The 20,227-nt window shown below is 36.6% G+C and overlaps 1 protein-coding gene across 12 annotated transcripts in view; it reads right to left on the bottom strand.

Moving 5' to 3' along the window:
• Nucleotides 1-7,320: 7,320 nt before the first annotated feature.
• Gadl1 (glutamate decarboxylase like 1) overlaps nt 7,321-20,227 on the bottom strand; it is a 494,905-nt gene continuing 481,998 nt past the window's right edge. For all 12 annotated transcript variants that reach the window (XM_078038249.1, XM_078038239.1, XM_078038243.1 and 9 more), the window contains one exon: nt 7,321-9,135. In XM_078038249.1, coding sequence (XP_077894375.1) covers nt 8,962-9,135 — 174 coding nt within the window. In that variant the 3' untranslated portion in view covers nt 7,321-8,961. The remainder of the gene's footprint in view (nt 9,136-20,227) is intronic.

The following is a 20,227-nucleotide window of genomic DNA, read 5'->3' as shown; positions in this document are numbered from 1 at the left end:
TTCCTGTTGGAATAGATAAATTCCTGATGGAATAGTCCATCTATTCCATCTTGGATGAAATCAGAACACCACTTTTGCTATTTCTATTTTTACATCCATCACCTAATCTTTTGGTCTTTGTGTTCATTTATTTTGCACAAGACAGTTTCTCACGTTAATTTCTGCTTAATTTATTTTAAATATCCAAGTATTTTATATTTAGTTTTCTTATGATTAAAATACCAAAGCATCATTGCATTTAGTCATTTATTATCAAAATACCAAAGCATCAAAGCAACCATATGGGTTGTTTCTAGTTTACAGGGTTGAACTGTAAAACAGAATGTGCAGATAAGTTAACGAATCAATAAAGTTTTCTTTACAGAGCTGTTGTAAAAATTAATCAAATAATATTTGGGTAAGTGTCTAGCACTAGAATGTGTTTAAAAATATTTTATTTCTATTTTCAAATGTTACGGATTTCTCTCCTTTTATTAATTGATTCTCTGAGGTCAAATTGTTAATCTTTTCCTTCTAGGATGCTACTTTTTCATTCCCTTCCAGGTCATTTGGATCTGGATTTAAATTTCCTAAGGAACCCGTAGGTGCTTGAACTGGTCGAGTGTGAGGCTCTGCTCCACCATTGCTGTTCACTGAAGCTCAGGAAGGAATCTGATACACAACACTGTCAGAATCTAAAATGTGCTTGAATCCTGTGATATAGAATAACTGTTCCTGAGTATTTTTCCTCTCATTTTCATTATTTAAGGACTCTTCTGATGGATAAGAGGTAGAAGGATTTCAGGGACAATTATACTCCAAATTAAGAAAGATCATAAGCAAAATCAAGTTCTTAATAAGGTCCTAAGTTATCCACACATCTAGCTACTGTGTTTAATTCAGCACGCTCTTCAATGAACATTCATCGGAACTATTTTATTTTTATTATTTTGACAATAAAAACTAGAAGGAATTCATTTATGTAGGAACAGACCCAAGATTTTAAGACATCCAGCTATCAATCAGGCAGGCGATATTGCAAAATGCTGAACTCGCATGAAATCTCAGGTCAGCAGCAGCAGCACAAATGCCAATCATTGGTTTCTAATTACCAGGCACTTTCTAGAAGACAGTAGCTGGCACTGCTGCTGGTGACCCAGTTTTTCTTCAGTCTTCATATGAATGGTAATGCATGGTTGTTGGCTTGTTTTAGTTTTTTTAATTATATTATATCTCTTGTATTGCTCATACAAATTCTTTCCTCCACCTACCTGCTAAATTAGAACCTCTCCAATGTTTTTCTGGTGATGACAATTGTTTCTCCATTTACCAAGAATCGAAGATTTGCATGGATCTTCTCCAAATGCCCTTACTCATAAGAGTCCACCCTGAACGTGTCCTTCAGAATAGGATAATCCATACACATCACATGTATTAAACTGCTGTCCTTGAAGGTATAACTTAAACATCAACTAGTGTTCAGATCCATTAACTTGGGACCAATTCAATCTCACTTAGAAATATAATTGTTAGGCACGAGTAACTCTCTCTTATGCCAACTGGATTTGATTGTTTAAATTTAGCCTCTATAGCATTCAATCTATTCTTTTCTCGAGATACAAATGTAGTGGTATTGCTGGATCACTGCTTTCCAGTTCAAGTTTTCTAGTGCCTTTCTGATTTCCTTTGTTCAACATATTGATCAAGTCAGCCCCCACCCCATGATCCCCATACCTTAAAACCTATAGTTCAGTCCCCAATATATAGCTATATACACAATATAGGTTAAGAGTAGGATTTTTGTCAATATCTATTGAGGTCACATTTTTTTATGATGAGACTAATACAGCTAGGGGATGCTATGCTGTAGCATAAACATGCAGTATTAGTCACATGAGTGTTATTCCAGTGGTTTAGCTAAGGATTAGAACAGGCCCACCTACCACATAATCAGTTTAAGTGTCATCTCCAGGATTGATTCTTCAATGTTGGTTGTTTACATTAGAAGATGCAAGAATTTCCACTGCGACTTTATTATATGGATACAACTACATATGGACATCCTAAGCTTGCAGAGTGGAGAATTAAGGAAAAAAAAAAACAATCTAACACACACACACACACACACACACACACACACTCACATTTGTACACCAAATTAGTCAATTATCTGGAAGACTAGCAAGCCCCTATAACAAAAATGTGAAACCTCCCTAGATGTTGTATAGGTTAAGTTGTATAGCTCTGCCCCCAAGAAGGTGAGGGATGTCAAAATTCATCTGCAGGTTTCAGACAGCTGTCCGTAAAACACTGAGCTTGGGCTACCAGTCCCAGAATGAGAAAATGATTTCCTCTACACCCAAATCTCAGAGAGACTTTAGGGAAACATGGTGTTTAGGTCCTTGACTTCTTGACTAATCATGCAACTAAAGAATTCAACTTATATGTTGATGTAGGCATGAGGTGGAATACATCATTTAAGATCTATCATGGGTTCTTAAATGCCCAAAAATAGGAAGGTGAGGAGGTAATGGAATTCTTTCAAGAATCCATTGCTCATTCCTTTCCCTGCTCAGTCCACCATCAGGATGGGACCACAGCTGCAGGGAGAAAATCTGTTTCTATTAGAGTTTCACAACTCTCTCATCCCTTGGTCTCTGGCACAGCACGACCCACCCACAGATACCTCAAAGCCTTCTAATAACATAGAATCTATTTAGGACTCATCATCCCTATGAACTAGAGTTTCTACTATTTGTGTACTATACTGTGATCATCTACAGTTGGAACTTCAAATTCTGGTCTATTTTATACATAAACCTGTACCAGATTGTGCTAATGAAATGTTTAAAAATGCATCTATGGCTTGTGCTGTTTTAATGTGGATGTACTTTCTTGTAAAAAAAAATTTAGAAATCAAAATCATGTTTATTCCAAGAAATTTTTTTTCTGACATGAATCTAAATTAAATTTTAAGTAGAAACGTTTTTCTTCTTTAGTGCATTTACCAACCAGAGCACTGATTTCTCAGCTTGTAGAAAGGGTTTTAAGATTAAAGGTGATTTTTTTTTTTTAGTTTTCTTTAAGCCAACAGAGTAGTTGTTTAACATTTATCTATCTAAATGCCTCCTCAAATTAAAAAAATGTCATATCAAAGGCAATTTAACAGACCAACCTACCAATCACTCTTACTTCTACAATTATTTATTGAACAATTACTATGTGCCAAGCTCCCTATGTGACAGTTTATGTGGCTGCAGATACCTTTTTGGGTGGATGGAGGACAAGCAGAGAAACTATCCCTAAAAGGAACAGAGAATCAAGTTGACATCTGATTGGTAAGCATACATTTTGACAGGTGAAGGAATAGAAAAGGGAAATATCATTTAAGGAAGAAGTACTACATTCAACGGTTTTGACATGTAGATAAACAGGGTGGGATCTAAAGGAAAGCTGCATTTTCTGGACCTCAGTATGAAAAAGTCTGCTCCACATAAATCTGAAACTTCATGGGAGTTGGAAGGATGCAGGGCCTTGGCAGCTGCTTGTAGAATTTGATCTTTATCTTGAAAATTAGAATCATTTGCCTCCATACAGCTGAAGTAGCAAGATGGGACAAGATTCAGAAGCAACATATGGATGCGGCAAAGAGGCTGTGTTAGCTTTCAATCACGGTGACGAAATACTTGAGAAAAACAATATAAAAGGAAGAAAGTTATTTTGACTCTTGGTTTAGGATGTTTCAGTCCCTGTCCGCTTGGCCCCATTGCTGTGGGCTTGTGGTGAGATAGAACATGGCGGAGGGGAGCCCGTGGTGTAGTAGAGCTTCTCACTTAGTGACTTGATCCAGGAGGCAGAGAGAAAGCTCAATTTTATAGCAAAACGCTTCCTTCAAAACCCCATGAAGCGAAGGATCCAAAAATGGATTCATCTACTGATGAGGTCAGAGCCCTCGTGATCCAACCACCTCCCAAGAGCCCCACTTTTGAATATTACTGCATTGGAGACTGAGTCTTCATCACACGTGTTTTGGAGAGATGCTTCAGATCCAAACTGTAACAGAGGTCATTACTGTAACAGAGGTTGTAGTTCAGGGGGAAAGTAACAGAAACTTGAAATTTGGATGTGAAACCAGACACAGGCATAAACAGATGAGTGGAGAAATATTTTAGAGGTAAATCCAACAAGGCCTGTTAAGGGTGGAAAGTAAAGGAGAGAGGGAGATGGAAGTATGAAGCATCTGGGGTTTGCCAAATTAGATAGAAAATAGTGAGTTAACTGAGGTGTAAAACATGGAGAAGGGAACAGGCCTGGGGAGTGACCTTGGGTTGTGGGTAGGAAATCATGAGTCCATTTTGTACATGCTGAACTTGAGTGCCATTGGGACACTCAGATGGAATTATCAATTGTTACAGATTGGATCCGGAATGTCCCCAAAGGGCTCATGTGATAAAGGTTTGGTTTCCAATGTGGAAATGTTCAGAGACATGTAGTTTTGAGCAAAGAATGGATGTGAGGATTCTGACTTCATCAATGGATTATTTCATGGAGGGATTCATTCATAACTGAACGTACTATTACGAGATGGTAGACACTATAAGCTAAAGGGATGCGGTCCTTAGAAACATACCTTTGGAGATTATGTCTTGTTCCTATTCCTTCCTTCCTCTCTCTCTCTCTCTCCTTCTTGACCACCACAAAGTAAGCAGCTTTGCTGGACCCTACCCATTTGCCATGCTGTCCTGCCTCAACATAATCCCAGAAACAATAGAGCCAGCCAACCGTGGATGGAAATCTCTGAACAATGAGCTAAAATAACTCCTTCTTCTTCTAAGTTGTTTTTTTCTCAGCTTTTATGTCACAGCAACAAAAAGCTGACTAACACAAACCCAGTATTTCAACATGGGATCATGGAGCTCAGGAAAGGCCAGTGAAACTAAAACAATGGCCCAATACTCAGAAATTGTTATTCTTTACCTTCAATGTGTTCCCTGTTAAAAAGTTTTAATAATTTAACTCAAAAAGTTCTTTGCGTACTACCACCCTCTGTCTTCAACGGCAAACGCAGAAAGAAAAATTCCTGTTTTCTAGTTTGAGAAAGGTGCTGTGGCAGTCAGATAGAATTAATATCCTCTGAGACCAACTTAGTTATTGGTGCTTTTCTTTGCTAAGTAACTGTGAAAGTCAGGTACAGACAGATTGCTGGAATTACTCTTTTTTCCACATGTACCCTCCAATAAAGGGAAATGGAAAAAGCCTTCCATGCCCTGGATGAGTTAGATTTAGATTTAAATCTTGGATCACTGCTCAGTAGCTTGGCAATCTTAAGTATTTTTGAAAATACTTAAGTTATTATTACAAGTTATTACAAGCTCCCCCATTGTAAGAATAACTCCCATCTGGTGGTTATTTGTGAGGATACATAAGACCCTGTCAAGAAGGTGGCATTGGAGGTGGCAGATAGTAGGAGTGCCAGGTATTGTCATAATTATCCTTGATCTCTGCATTAGAATGTCCTGAAATTTGTAGGTGTTTGTTTGTTCGTTTGTTTGTTTTTGCCATAAGAAATGACATATCTGCAGGACAAAGGGGTTAAAGAAAAAAAGAGGCCCATGCTACTTTTGTAATTTGGCTATGGTACTCCACATTCCTGCCCATATTCACCTCCCACCCCATGAATCTTTATTTAAGAGCCTGGGTAGAACAGAAAAAAAGAGCTGAGAGATATAACTCACGTTTTTCCATTTATGACTCTGGTTTAACCAGGAGTTGTCTATTTACAGAACAATGAGTTATCCCCAAAGACCGAGGAAAGATTCCCCTTTCTGGATACTTCCGCTACTCACCTGTGCTCCCCAAAGTCACGCCATCATGAAAAGGGAATGTCTTTCTGAATATAGTTGGATTAAGGAAATTTCATCTAATATTTCTTAAGTTAAACTGTATAAAATAAACCTTATAGATATTAGAACAAATCAAACCAGGTGTAATTGGTTGAAATGAATTCCCATTGGATAATGCATTAGGTCAGTTCAGACGGGTTTAAATTAAGAAGAATCAAACTGGTCCTGAAGATCTAAAATTGAAAATAATTATTTTCTAGTTCCACCCAGGCTCTGATGGAGTCAAGAGGATTAAAGCATTTCGAGTTCTATCCATCCATTTCAGGATGGATTAGATAAGTACAAACCAGACAGACTGACTGGATTCCAAGTAGTTCTAATTGGAATCACACTTTATCAGCCTTGGTTAATTAATGAGCTGTCTGGAAAAATAAAACTTTGCTTTAAGAACTGTTGTCACTCCACAATTGTGGCATGATGGTAAGGCCCATGAGTCTCCTCCATTGTCCATTCTTTATTACTGACAGGACATTTTTCTTTCTTAATGACAGAGCTACTTGTATAGATGTTGACATTAATATATCTGGTTAAAATGACCAACATCTCCACATCAACATATCTAGTTAAAATGAAACCACATACAAACCAACCAAAAAGCTACGTTTTCCAGTCTCACCTCAAGAAACACGTGTTCCCCAAAGCAAATGGTGGTGGTGGAGTTCCCTTCTGTTAATCTTTGTGTTTGAAATGTGGAAAACATGGCTGGAAGCATGGGGTTGATGATTGAATTCATCCCTAAGGACAGCAGAGCAAAAGTATGGACTTGCTATGTCCTCCCTCTGAGGCAGCCTTTCCCCAATTCCATGTGACTCTCTCCTTCGATTCCACATCTCCACTCAAATATCAGCTCAACAGAGGCCTCATCCAACCAAATTTTCTACATAGTACACAGGACCCCTCTCACTTCCACAATCTAACAAGAGAGTAAACTCTCTTGATTTTTTTTGTCAAAGTACTTGCCATCACCTGGTTTGCTATATATTTATGAGCTAATTGTTTGCCTTCCCTGGAATGAAAGTTTAAGAGTTTTATTCACTGTGTATCTTTAGTACCTAAGATCATTACCTACAAAATGGTAGGCACACTGCCGACATTTTTAGTGAATAAAGGAATAATGAGTTGTCATCACCCTTTCATCAAATACCTGTTAGTATTTCCCATTGATGAAGGAATTGCCACTTCTCAGAAGCACAGCAGCTGAGCTCTGGCTATGGTTTCCCATTGCCGAGGAGAAGACAGAGTACACAAGGCACAAACCCACACGGAGCCAGAATCACTCTTTCCATTTTATTCAAGGCATTAACTGAAAAACAGCCAGCTTCCTATTTCCTCAATTGTTTAACTGAAATTGCCAATTAATCCAGTTCCCTTCTAAAAATGTATTGTTATAATCTGGTGAAGAGGAGATGACAGGAAAAGAAAAGTGAGTGACACAAAATACACTAATATTGCTCTTTATTTCATGAAATCCAAATTATTGCAAGCATCAATTTTAGGACCATTTTGTGTAGACATTAACCAAAAAAGGCAACAAGAAATTCAAAATACATACACACACACAGAACTATCACCACAGAATGTGAAGTAATTCAGAAAAAAAATTAAAATATTCTTTGATTAAAAGATGCTTAGCATGCAGAAGGCCCTGGGCTTGATCCCCAGCACAGAAAAAAATTATATATATCAGCTGAAGAATATATTGAGAAAACATGCACACTAAAATAATAATGTGCAATAAAAGCAAAACACTAAATATCTGCTCAAAATTTAAATGACATAAGCTAAAGATGAAGTATAGGAAGGTCACTGTATGTGTTAAGTCTAACCCTTGAAAACTCTTCATTCACCTACCAATGCAGAACTTTAACGCTGTACCCACATCTTCAAATATTGTCCACATCTTAGTCACATGAAAGTCTTCTGGGAATCTAGGACCAGGACTACCATCCACTTCTAGGAAAAATGGAGGAGGTGTTTCCATTGAAAGAACTCTGATTCCCAGATTCTCTGCCCAATATAAGCCATGTAGTAGTCTACACTGACATTTCAAAGCTTGGGAAAGGGAATGTCATACAACCATGGACTTCATTCTCGTTATTCTTACAAGGCAGAGAGCAAGACAAGGAATGGGCCCCTACAGATAAAAGAGACCCCCACAAACATTACGTATGAGGTGTTCATCCCCAGCTCATGATGTGACCGATTTTAGGAAGTGAATTAAAACTATCGCTCCTCGATGGAAAGATCACACTGCAAAGAATTTAGTTTTTATCCTAATCTCGAATGTAGGTACTTAGAATAGACAATGGTTAATTTTAGCTTTTGAAAATAAAAATTTAGCCTGCCTAAAAGCATATATTTTTATAAGATGAACATTTTGTATAGTCTTCAAAAAAAAAAAATCTTCGACATGCTTCTGATACCCTTAAAAACACCATACTAAAATGCCACAGCAGTATTTTCAAAGAGTAGCTCAGGGGCTACTAAAGTATTAGATATCGTCTTGCTGACAAAACACTAGTTATTCAATCAATAAAAGGCGTTTTCTAAACCAGTGTGTTCAGATTTTACCGTGCATCAGAATCACCTGGGAGGCTTGTTAAAACACAGAATACTGGCTGCTGCATTCCCCTGCCCCCTCCCCCCGCCCCTAGAATTTCTGATTTAGTTGGTCTGGGGTGAGGCTTGAGAATCTAAATATTAATAAGTTCCCTAGTGATGCTGATGTGGCTAGAGCAGAGACCACACCTTGAGAACCCTGCCTTAAACTATTAATTTATATGTTCTCTAAACAGCGAAGTAAGTTTAGAACACAGGATCCATATGGTATTTACTGACCTCTCTATAAGGCTCTGTCCAGAGACATCTTTTCCAAAAAAAAAAAAAAAAAAAAAATCCCTCCTTTATACCAACAGTAGTTCCCAGACAGCAAGAATCCCTAACACCATTTGCTTAGCATGTTGGTTTTGTTGTGTCTGGACTGTCCCATTTCCCATCAGAAGTATTATAATTTACTACATGTCTCCAGATGCCCTCCCCAGGACAGGATCCATGTCTCTGGGGGAACCAAAAGCCACAGCTACATGTCTCTACCCAGGAGGTCTATCTCATCCAGGAGGAAGTCCATGTCCTCCCGGCGCACTTGAGGGCTGATCACCACCTGGCGGAAGAAGTTGACCTTCCCCCGGTGGGGTTGGTAGCCCAGCATGAGGCTTCCCTTCTTCATCATCCTCTCCTTAATGGCTGGGGCCACCTGCAAGGGGAGAGAAGGAAGGAGGTGAAAGACCAGAACACCAAAGCATTTCAACTAAATTTTCACTAGCCAACTGCTGGTGGGGAACCTACTCTCAGTACCCAAGGCCAACTTTATAATAATCCATTGAGAACTAATAGCATAGGAATACTGACGAGTACGTTGTTAGACTTCTTATTTCATTTGATCTTCATAGTAACCCCCTGCATTAAATATGACTGATTACATTTACAGATGAGGAAACTTAGGCACACGGAGGTTAAACAAATATCTCGGGTCCCAGGCAGTCTCACTGTAAGCTCAGACTCAACACCTAAATCATTTTGCAAGGCTGCCTTCCTAAAAATCAATTTCCATGTCCACAGAGGTCACCATTTCAAAAGTACCAAATGTTATATTCCCAAATTTGTTTAAAGTAAAAAGTACTCCAGTTCCTATAATCCCAGCGACTTGGGAGGCTGAGGCAGGAGGATTGCAAGTTTGAGATGAGCCTCAGAAACTTAGTGAGGCCCTAAGAAACTTAGGGTGACCATGTCTCAAAATAAAACATAAAAAGGGCTGGGGATATAGCTCAGTGGTAAAGAGCCCCTGGATTCAATCCTCAGTACAAAAAAAAAAAAAAAAATCTTCTAGTTAAAGTACCTTGAATGAAACAATTTAATCATAGACAAAAACAAAATCACTTTACAGTGTCTATCAAGGAAAAACCAATGTAAGTATTATGTGTAATTCTATTTTAAAGACTAATAGTTATTAGGTTATAAATAGGAAACTGTACCTTTTTTTGTCAATTATTGTGCTCTAAAAATATTTGCTAAAGAAAAAGTCATGGAAGGAAATGAAAGCTTGATATTATCCTTGCATATATAAAATACAAATGCTGTCTTTTATTAAGGATAAAGGTGGTAATACAATTAGGAAACTCGTATTTTAAGAATAAGAATTTGAAGCTGACTTGAGAAGTGATAATTCAAATGCACACATTTTTCTAAAAGTTTAATGTTTGAGGAAGTTAATCCAAGTTAAGAATCACACGGGAAAACCAATCTCTCAAAGCAGTAATGTGCCCACACAAGAGGTCGGATGTCAAATTTAAAGTAGTGAAGTTAATTTTTGAAACTTCACAATAAAAAAAAAATTAAGAATGCACCCTTATGGACTTGAAAACATACATAAAAGTTTTTTCATTCGCCTTTATTTTATCTCTTTCAAAACTTTTGAGCATGCCCTCTGTGAATATGTGGGAGGGGAACTTCATGAATTTCTGTCCTTGTCTTAGAACAAAGACGGGTAGCTCGCCCAGAAGCAATGAATGCATTTAGAAATAATACCAGACAGAATGGGCTTTAAACTCCTTAGGTATGGGCATAAATGTCAGCTCTCAGGAGCCTTTCTCTCATAGGGTGACCCACTCTTAATACTCTACATTTTGAACATACCTATGTTTTTCGACAGCTGTGTACCTGAAGGCAAGGCCAGTCTACTTCACCTGACACTCAACACAATCCAATCCATCTTTCCCAAAGATGATGGAAAAATCAGGTGTTTGGACCCCAGGAAATATGATGTGTTGAGCTTAGCCACAAGGGAGGTTCAAGGGTAATTTAAGCAGTTTTTTTTGTTTATTTGTTTTCCAGACATGCTAATTTTAGAACCTAAATATTTCAAAACATAGACTGTACCATGTTGACAACAACCAACACCGTCAGCAAAATCACCTTGGCATTAAAAGACTGGCAGTTTTTCTTAGAATATAACAAGACAAAAAGAAAATGCATGGGTGTTTAAAAAAAAAAACAGAAAAAGAAGATGAAATCTAAGAGTAAAACAGTGAAACAATGACCATCAGGGTCTATAAGTTCCTGGAAATGGGTCACATATTTTATTTTGAGCTTTCTAGAGATTGGAAAAACAGGACTAATTAAACAACAGCCCTCATTCTCTTTGCAAAACTTAGTGACAAGCATTCAGTGAACACTGCAAGCAGGAAGCTGGTAGGAAACTCTCTACTATGCTTACCCATAACCTCTTAGATTCATAAATGCATTATAAGGCACATTTTCTCCCTAAACTGTTTATGCAAGTATCGTTTGTTATTAGACATAGAAAATTTAAAAAAAAATGTATGTAAGCCCATGAAAGAAAGTATCCAAACAGAGTAGTTTCTAAAAAGACTAAGTAACATCTTTTGGAAAGACTAGGTAGAGGTGCCATCAAGGTAGATGTAGAAAGAGAACTATAAAGCTGTTAACACAAAATCTTGAGAATCTGGACTGATTCTGCACTCAGATTGCTACGTAGGTGTCTGGGTACTCACTATAGCTAAAGATACTCAAGCAGGATCTGACAGATGATTCTCATAGAGCCTGATTTAAATAACAGAGAGCAGGCCTAATCTCTAGCCCTCTACTCAGGAAGAATCTTACTTGCTTTGAAAAAGCTTTGGAAATACTCATTTGTGGGGGGGGGGAACCTTTCCATCAAAAGATGGGGAAATTAATGTGTACAGACATACAAGGAAAAAATATTTAAATGTAAAATGCAAATAAGATAAAAATATTTAAGTTATGTATGCTTGGATGCTTCACATTTTTGAAGGATTAGGATTATCTGCTTAAGTGATTCATCCTCATCACCTTAAGTATGAGGGCTTCTGATATACATGTGTGTATGTGTGTGTACATGTGAATATGTGCATACATGCTCACAGGTCATATAAACTTCGAAAGTATCATCCATCACTCTTTTTTTTTTATTGGTTGTTCAAAACATTACAAAGCTCATGACATATCATCTTTCATACATTTGATTCAAGTGAGTTATGAACTCCCATTTTTACCCCAAATACAAATTGCAGAATCACATCACTTACACATTCACAATTTTTACATAATGCCATATTAGTGACTGTTGTATTCTGCTGCCTTTCCTATCCCCTACTATCCCCCCTCCCCTTCCCATCTTCCCTCTCTACCTCATCCGTTGTTGTTCAGTTCTCTACCTTGTTTTTTTTTCCCCCTATTTCCCCTCACAACCTCTTATATGTGATTCATCCATCACTCTTAAAATCTCCTGCTTTGTCACAGGACAACACAGAATCACAGTCCAGCTTACACTCATGACAAAAGCACATTTATTTTTAATTTAAATAAATAGTCTCTGGCCTCAGGAATATAAACTGAACCTAAGTGGAAAAAAACCCTAATAGTTCCAATGCTAATCAATATTAGGAAGACCTGGTTCACAAGAGCCAAATGTCTATCCAAGAGAGCCACAGGCTATTAATTTTAGAACCTACAACTTGTGATTCTATGAATTTTTTAAGTAAAAATTCCCTTCAGATACATCTCCATCATTCTCTAGTTATCCAGGGAATAACCAGCTTTGACATACAGCCAATTTCAAAACAGATCTATTCTTGGCATAGGCCTTATTTGCATAGTTTTTTATTCCTGTTTACTTTTCAGTAACTCTTATTTTTCTCCAGAAAAGGGGGTATTTTATGCCTTACCTTTAGAGAGCATTAGGATTTTGAGTCCAGATCATAATGTGTCCGAGGCACAAATGAAGCAATTATCAATATGAATCTGTCAGGTTTGCATTTGTTTTGTAAGCAAACCAGCAATATTTTTTAAAGTAAGCAAAAAAGATAACAATAAGAGGACCCTTTGGATGTTTTAATGCAAAGATATTCTGAATGTTCAATTCAGAAGTGTGTTCTGTGGGCAAAACACATGGAATAAGAACCAAACTTTTAAGTCAAATTTTGTCACTGGCTTTCCAAAGATTATAAAGAGATGACTAATCATCTATGTGATTCAGAGATCCAATTAAGCAAGGGCCTGACAGTCCAACAGACATTTTTATCAATGTATCCATGAACCATAGGATTAATTCCTAGAGGTAGTTGCTGTTAGGTAAACAGGGAAGGTCTCCTTTTTCTATGAATACTTCATGGGAAAGAAGGCCATAAGCAACCCCAAGGCTGATACTCATTAAATCTCTCTCACAAATTATTATTGCTGTGGTAGTAGGGAATTATTGTTATTTTTAACAAATAGTTTACCAATCCTTTACAATTTGCAGTTGTTTTTTTTGTGTGTCTTATTCCCATAAATTCAACTTAAAGCTTATCTGAAAGGAATCCATGTTTTTGCAATTTAGGGACCAAGAATGTTCTCATTAACAGCCAGCTTATCACCTTTGCACTTAAAAAAAGAATCAAACATTTTCTATTTATTAAGCTGCAGACATAGTCCAAGGCTGGGCAATTTGGATATTCCCTTTTGCTGATCACAGCAGAGAAGCAGTCCTAATCTGACAGGATGGAATATTCACAAGGGAAAGAAAATATGCACAAACTAAATGTAAGTATCCAAATATCACCCCTAAATGGAGCATGCATGGCGGAAAGCAATTTGGCAGCAGTGAGATTGCTTTCCAGCTCTCAATTATTTTACTTCTGGTTTTCCTTCAAATTGTAAATCACTTTCTGTGCTTGTGCCTCAGTGCACTGGACTCTGAATCTTAAGTGGAGGAAGATCCTGACATTTCTATTTGGTTGCACAGCTACTCAATCTACACGTTTCTGTAGAACTTCTGTTTTTTCCCCCCCCTTAAATTATGTTCGAGCAGTGATTCAGTCATTTAAACAGAATTCTGTTGTCATACTGCTGCAGCACATGATAGCATTTGATATTTAAAAGTTACTTAAACTCAAGGGGAAATAAAATAAAATGACACACTCTCTCTCTCTCTGGCCAAGTACAGAAATTTGATAAGCAACTGACCAGGCAACATCCCAGCCTTGGATTAAAATAAAATAGTAATATCCATAAAATGCCATTTCTTTTGAAAAATGTGTTCCACACTTAATATTAACAAGAACATTTTTTTTTCCACTAGACAAAGTATGTCTCAAACTGTCTGTGGGAAAGGGATCAGTTTTATTTTATTTTTCAATGCATTATAGATTTAAGACTTTGGTAAAACATAATAAATATTTATTATTGGAAAAATAAATGAAAAGATACAAAAATACAAGCCTAATTTTGGTTTATATTTTTAAGTCCAACATTAAAGCTAATTTGTTAAGTTGCCATAAAAAACTCCTGAATAGTAGTAACTCTGGGTTCCCTGCTTTTCTTACTGATTGGTAATTGAGCAGTCATGGATCTGTGAGGGGCTATAACCACAGTTGGAAGAGTACTGTTCTGTTTGAACTCCCTTGTCTCCGTGGGTATACTATTTTAACCATGACATTGGATGTCATTTTGCAGACTTATTTCTGCTTACTGGCATGGTCTCCACACTATTTTGAATGGTGATTTTGTATTCCACTATATCATTGTGCTATAATTGACCTAAACATTTCCCAATTGCCAGATATTGGCTTTGCTTCAGTTACACTGGCATGTCATTGAAACCATGGACTCAATCATGAAAACTCTAAATCAGTTCTTCAAAGTGGAGTCCAGAGATCATAATAATAAATGGTTCAAAATATCCTAGAATGTAGGATTGCAATACAATGTTTTCCTATCAATTGCTATATGGGTAAAATAGTCAAAATTTTCAGTTATAAAATATGGGGTAGAACATCACCCAGACTGGCTACAAGAACAAACCCTATAATTAAAAGAAATGATCCTTTGGCAGCAAATAGGAAGGACAAAGACTACATGAACTTCTACTATACACCAGGATGGCAAAACTACTCAGAACCTGAAATAAACTCAAAGCAATTTAAGTTTTGCTAAATCTTCCTCTAAGCCATGGCAAATATATATTCCTCAAACTCTAGATTTTAGGGCTGTCTTCTCAATTTCAATTTTATCAATTTACATTCCATTTCCTCCAAGGTAGTCAAATTATTTGAAGGGTGGAAGGCTAAATTCATAGTAATTTGTAAATCCTGTGGATACTGCATAGATTAATGAATTAATTTTAATTCATTAATCTATAAGCAGATAGATTAATGAATTAAAAAGTGAAGTATAAAAATTGTATTGCAATTAAATTTTTTTTCAAAGATTATCTTGTCCATATCAAAAGCAGATTATCTAGAATTTCTTCCTTTAAAGGGCCAGATAGTAAATATTTTAGGCCTTGCAAGCAAAGCAATTTCAGTACTCAACTACGCCATCATGGGATGAAAGTCGTCATAGACAAAATATAAGCAAATGAACATGACTGTGTTCTAATAAAACTCTATTTAGGGAAAAAGAAATTTAGTATCTTACAATTTTTACATGTCATAAAATATTATACTGTTTTGGTTATTTTGAAATCATTCAAAAATATAAAGCCCATTCCACATTCCTACACTGGCATAAATAAATAAGGACATAAGGTAAATTTGGTTTTGGACCATCATTTATCATCTCTCTGGTCTAAAAAAAAAAGAAAAACTACATTATGATATATAAAAACTAAGAAGCCTAAGTGTTCTAAGAAGACAGGAATCATAGTCCTCACCAGCTGAAGGTCGGTCAACCATCTGAGATAAGCAAACCTAGAGAGATGACTCATCCTGAGGGCCCCATTTGCACACATGGAAAATTAGCCATGTGAGAAAGTGTGTAGTCCCATTATTTGTTTACTAATTTCTCTGTCTCCATAAATAAAGCATTATGGTTGCCCTTTCATGAGTCAGTGAGTTTGAAGATCAGAACATATACACTGGATTGCAAAACATGAAACATGGATATTTACATCTCTGTTTGCCTTTAAGCTTCAATTGAAATGAAAAAAAAAAACCAGATCTTATTTGTTTCTGATAGAAGAACTCAACAATGTGCTGCATGTAAGAACTTCCTAAAACCTAATGAATATTTCATATTTTAATTAGATATTTGGATTTCTTCTCGTTGTAAATATAAACTGGATTTTCCTTTCCTTTACACAACTCACAACATGTAGAGTTGAAATGAGTTTTTAATCCAGGTAAATATAAACACCTGGATATCTTCCAGCTTGAAAACTCCATGTGACCCAGGGAAGTTGGTACAAAATGAATAGTTATTAAGATAAAGCATTTCCTGATGATCTAAACCTAACATAGTGCAACAGAAAAAGTGATTACATTTTGTCTTATATAAATGGAATATCTCACCTGCTATATCCAAAAAAAAAAAAAATCCTCACAATTTAAAGAAGTTTTCCTTTGTGTTTCCAAACTGGTCTGAATAATTTGTCTCTTTCTCCAAACAAGACAACCCCCATACCAGGCCTTTACCCTCCCAATGAAGCTTGCTTTTGCCTATAACCCTTAACTGCAGAGATTTTGGTTATGCGTGATCTCACTGACAATTTCCACCCCACTGTGGAAGACACCAACATTGCCAAAATGCATTTGCCACCTTCTTAGTTTATGTCCAGGTACTATCAAAATCTCTCTGCTTGGTGCTTTTTAAAAATTTTATTACTTATTTAAGTCTTAGGTAAAATGATCCTATTTCACTGTCACTTCATCATGTTACATACTTTAATTTTGGAATGGGAAATAGAAAAAGAACCCTGTCTTCTGTTGAAACAACTTGATCAGTGAGAACAGAAAGCTGATTCTCTCCTTTCTCTGTATAGAAAAAAAAAAATCCCACCGTACAATTTAAACTTCTTGGATTATTGTTTGTGACATTCTGGAAAAAGCAAACCATAGGGATGGAGAACAGATAAGTGATTGTCAGAAGCACAGGGTGAGCAGAGAGGTTGAGGAGGCAGCCCTAGGGAATTCTACAGGTGAAAGAATTGTTCCATATGATATTACAGTGGTGGATATATACAGACTATGGAACTACAAATTCTTTTAAAAGCTGGATCTTTATTTTTCTTTATAACCCACAGAGAAAATTTTAATATCTAACCAGTGGCTAACATTACGCAATGGGCAAAACCCATACTACTGTGTACGGTAAAAGGTGAACTCTACCTGCATGGGAATTTTAAAATGAATACATGAATTAACTTTAAATAGAGATGAGGCTCTGTGAGGACATGTAGCTACATGACAGGTAGAGCTCCCAGCACCTCCATTCTCTTAACTGTAGGCAAGAGATGGTAACAAGAGTGCAGCACCTCTCCACCTCTCTGCTGACTACAGATGGCATGTGATGCCCGAGGTGAAGAGTGTACTCAGTGGACAAAAGGCAGCTTGCAGTGGAAATTGACATCCTTATTCAAGAAGAACCTACAGAAGAAACTCTAAGAAGGAGGTGGAATTCTAAACTGGGATTTTTTCTTCTGTTTCTACCACTAATTACGTGTCCCTAAGCAAGTCACCTAACTTCTCTGTAAGTCTAGAAGCGAGAAGAGTCACATCGACTTAGGTGCCAATGATGGAGTTATCAGGACAATGTGACACTTGAAGCTTTTCGACACCATGCACACAGTGGAATAATGGAAAGGCTTTGGGGTTCAAGGATCTGGGGCATCTACCACAAATGAGATAAAACATTTAAATGTACCCACCATATATATAATTACAGAATATGTAATGTTGGAAGAAAACTTGGGATTTGAATAGAAGATTAATTATAGAAGATTTCATTCGAGTTGTGTTTATTTGGTTAAAATAATTTCATCATGTTTCATTTTGCAGTTTTCCTTCTGTATTTTGGAACCATTTTTAAAAGCTGGAAGATGATTTTATGTGTCGCTATCCCACTACCTCTCACACTTACTTTGCCTGATGGGTAAACAAACTAGCTATGTTCAAACCAGAGTGACCACATAGACAGTTTGCTTAGTACAAACCCAGCCTAAACCTGGTTTTCTGTAATTATCAATAGCATTCCTTTTCACTCTCAAAACTGTGAGAGATGATAGGCTGTATGATTTCAACTGGCCACAGACAAGTAGACTAGTTTTAGACTGACTCAGGCCCAATTCCAGAAATTCTATGTGACTTTGGGCAAATATTTAACCCTTCTGAGAATCACATTAAGAACTCAGCAGTAACCTGTCTCTAAATAAAGTAATAAAATATTTAAAAAGGGCTGGGAATGTGGCTCCCAGTGGCGAAGTGTTCTGGGGTTCAATTTCCAGGACCAAAAAAGAAAAAAAGAGAAAAAAAAAAAACCTGATAATCTCTTGCAGAACTGTTAAGTGGACTAAGTAAAACAATGTACATAAACATATGGAGGGCAGAGTGTGGCATCTTTTAAGCACTAAATAATAGGAATTAATATTAATTAAATTACTATTATTAATTCAAATATTTCTTAAAAATGAATTTATTTTTAATAAATTTATATTTATACCTGTTCTTTTATTACACTACTTCATTATTCTTGAGGTGGGAGCATTTTAAAGTATTATGAACAACATCACTTGCAATTTATTTTTTCTCCCCAAAGCATCTAAATGATATTTAAACACTTGTAAGAGAAGTGGAGCTAGCAGTTTTAGAAATTAAATATTGCACCTCAACATTAAATCTTGTACTATGACATTAATCTTCTATTCAAATTCCAATGTTTTCTCCCAACATTCACAAAATAAACTTTTCCCTTTAAAAAGTAAGATAGTTATTAATAATCTTGGCAGTTTTTGACCATACCACTGAAATTTATTGGGACAGGGATCGGATTTTACTGTATTCTAGAAATTTATATCTGTTGCATAAGTTGTCAGGATAGAGTAATATTTTATAAGTAAAAACGTTACATCTTTGGACACATGAAAAAGCCATATCCTCAAAATTCCAGTGCTTGTCTCCAGAATTTGTGCAGTCACCTTGTGTTGTCCTCCTATTTACATTTTTATCAAAGGAAGGTGGAAAAACAGTATTGTGTTTCCCACATGTACCTGAAGATCGGAATCACCTGGATCTGGGACCCAATCAGAGCACCTGAATTTGAATTTTGATGGGATAGACCTAATGGTCTGTATAGTTTTATAAAGTAACCTAAGTGGTCTTTATCATGTTGTAAGTTGAGGAATATTGGAGAAAAAAAAGTCCTTTAATTGGAACTTGGTAGAGGCACTGGTGGGGTGAGAGGTGAGAGGTGTTCTGGATACAAAAAGCAATTTGAGAGAGCAGAGAGGTGATTGACAATCTCAGATTGTTCATGTGAATTAAAAAAAAAAACAATGCCAGTAACCTTCAAAGAAGTTGTTAGCCAACTTTTTTGTTAATCATAAAACCTGTGAAAGTGTTCAAAGCACTTATCCATGGCCAAAGAAACAATGAGCCTCTTTGTTTTGATCACTTGAAGAAGAATAAATTTTCCTCTTTCATATAGGTTCTGCCATTTGTCACCTGTCTGACTGTTGTCTGACTCCTTTGCACAACTCTTACTCATGTCCCCTGATATCCCCTTCTCCATAATTCAGAGGTGAAATGTATCAGTATAAGTCTCTCAAGCTTAAATTATGTAAAATTGGTGGTCTATAGCCCATGAAATCATATGTATCTAAGAGATCATTTCAGCTTGGCAGAACAGGAAGAAATAAGCTACATTTTGACTGGACATGCCTTTTTCAAATATGAATTTTTACCCTTATTTTCTTCCAGAGTACATCTGAAAAATCAGACATGCACAAAATAACAATGCCTCAATTTAAAAGAATGACCCCATTCATGCTCTGTAATACAAATGGGGAAAGCCACAAATACAGAGTTTAGAGTCTCAAAAAGTCTGAAGAACACAGTTAGCTTCCCATTTGGTGCTTACAACATAGAAAGGACGGTGACAGCAATTCTAATAAACCTAATGTCAGTCATATATTCAAGGCAGCTGAAATGAACAGTCATAAAAACAAACCAAACTGAACTGAAAGCTTTAGCTGAAGAATGGACACAATAAACATTTTACACACTCTATAAAGCAAAAGCTTAATACTCAGTTATGTCCCCACAGCCATCAGAGCTAATAGCTCCTGAGTAACTGTTGTGGGCCAAAACCCAAATTGTAGCTCATGTTGAGAGATCCCTATTTCAATTCCTAAAATGAGGAGTTGTGCAGCAGCATTCACCCAAAGGTGATACCAGCTCCCCGGAGGCATCTGGAAAAATTCTGGATTGTTGTAATGACTCTGGGGTGCTACTTGCATTTAGTGTTCCTGGAGCAGGGACGTTAAACACCTCACC

The sequence above is a fragment of the Ictidomys tridecemlineatus genome, chromosome 2 (assembly GCF_052094955.1).
Source record: "Ictidomys tridecemlineatus isolate mIctTri1 chromosome 2, mIctTri1.hap1, whole genome shotgun sequence".
In the NCBI taxonomy this organism is placed as follows: domain Eukaryota; kingdom Metazoa; phylum Chordata; class Mammalia; order Rodentia; family Sciuridae; genus Ictidomys; species Ictidomys tridecemlineatus.
This window is presented reverse-complemented; position numbering and strand designations above follow the sequence as displayed.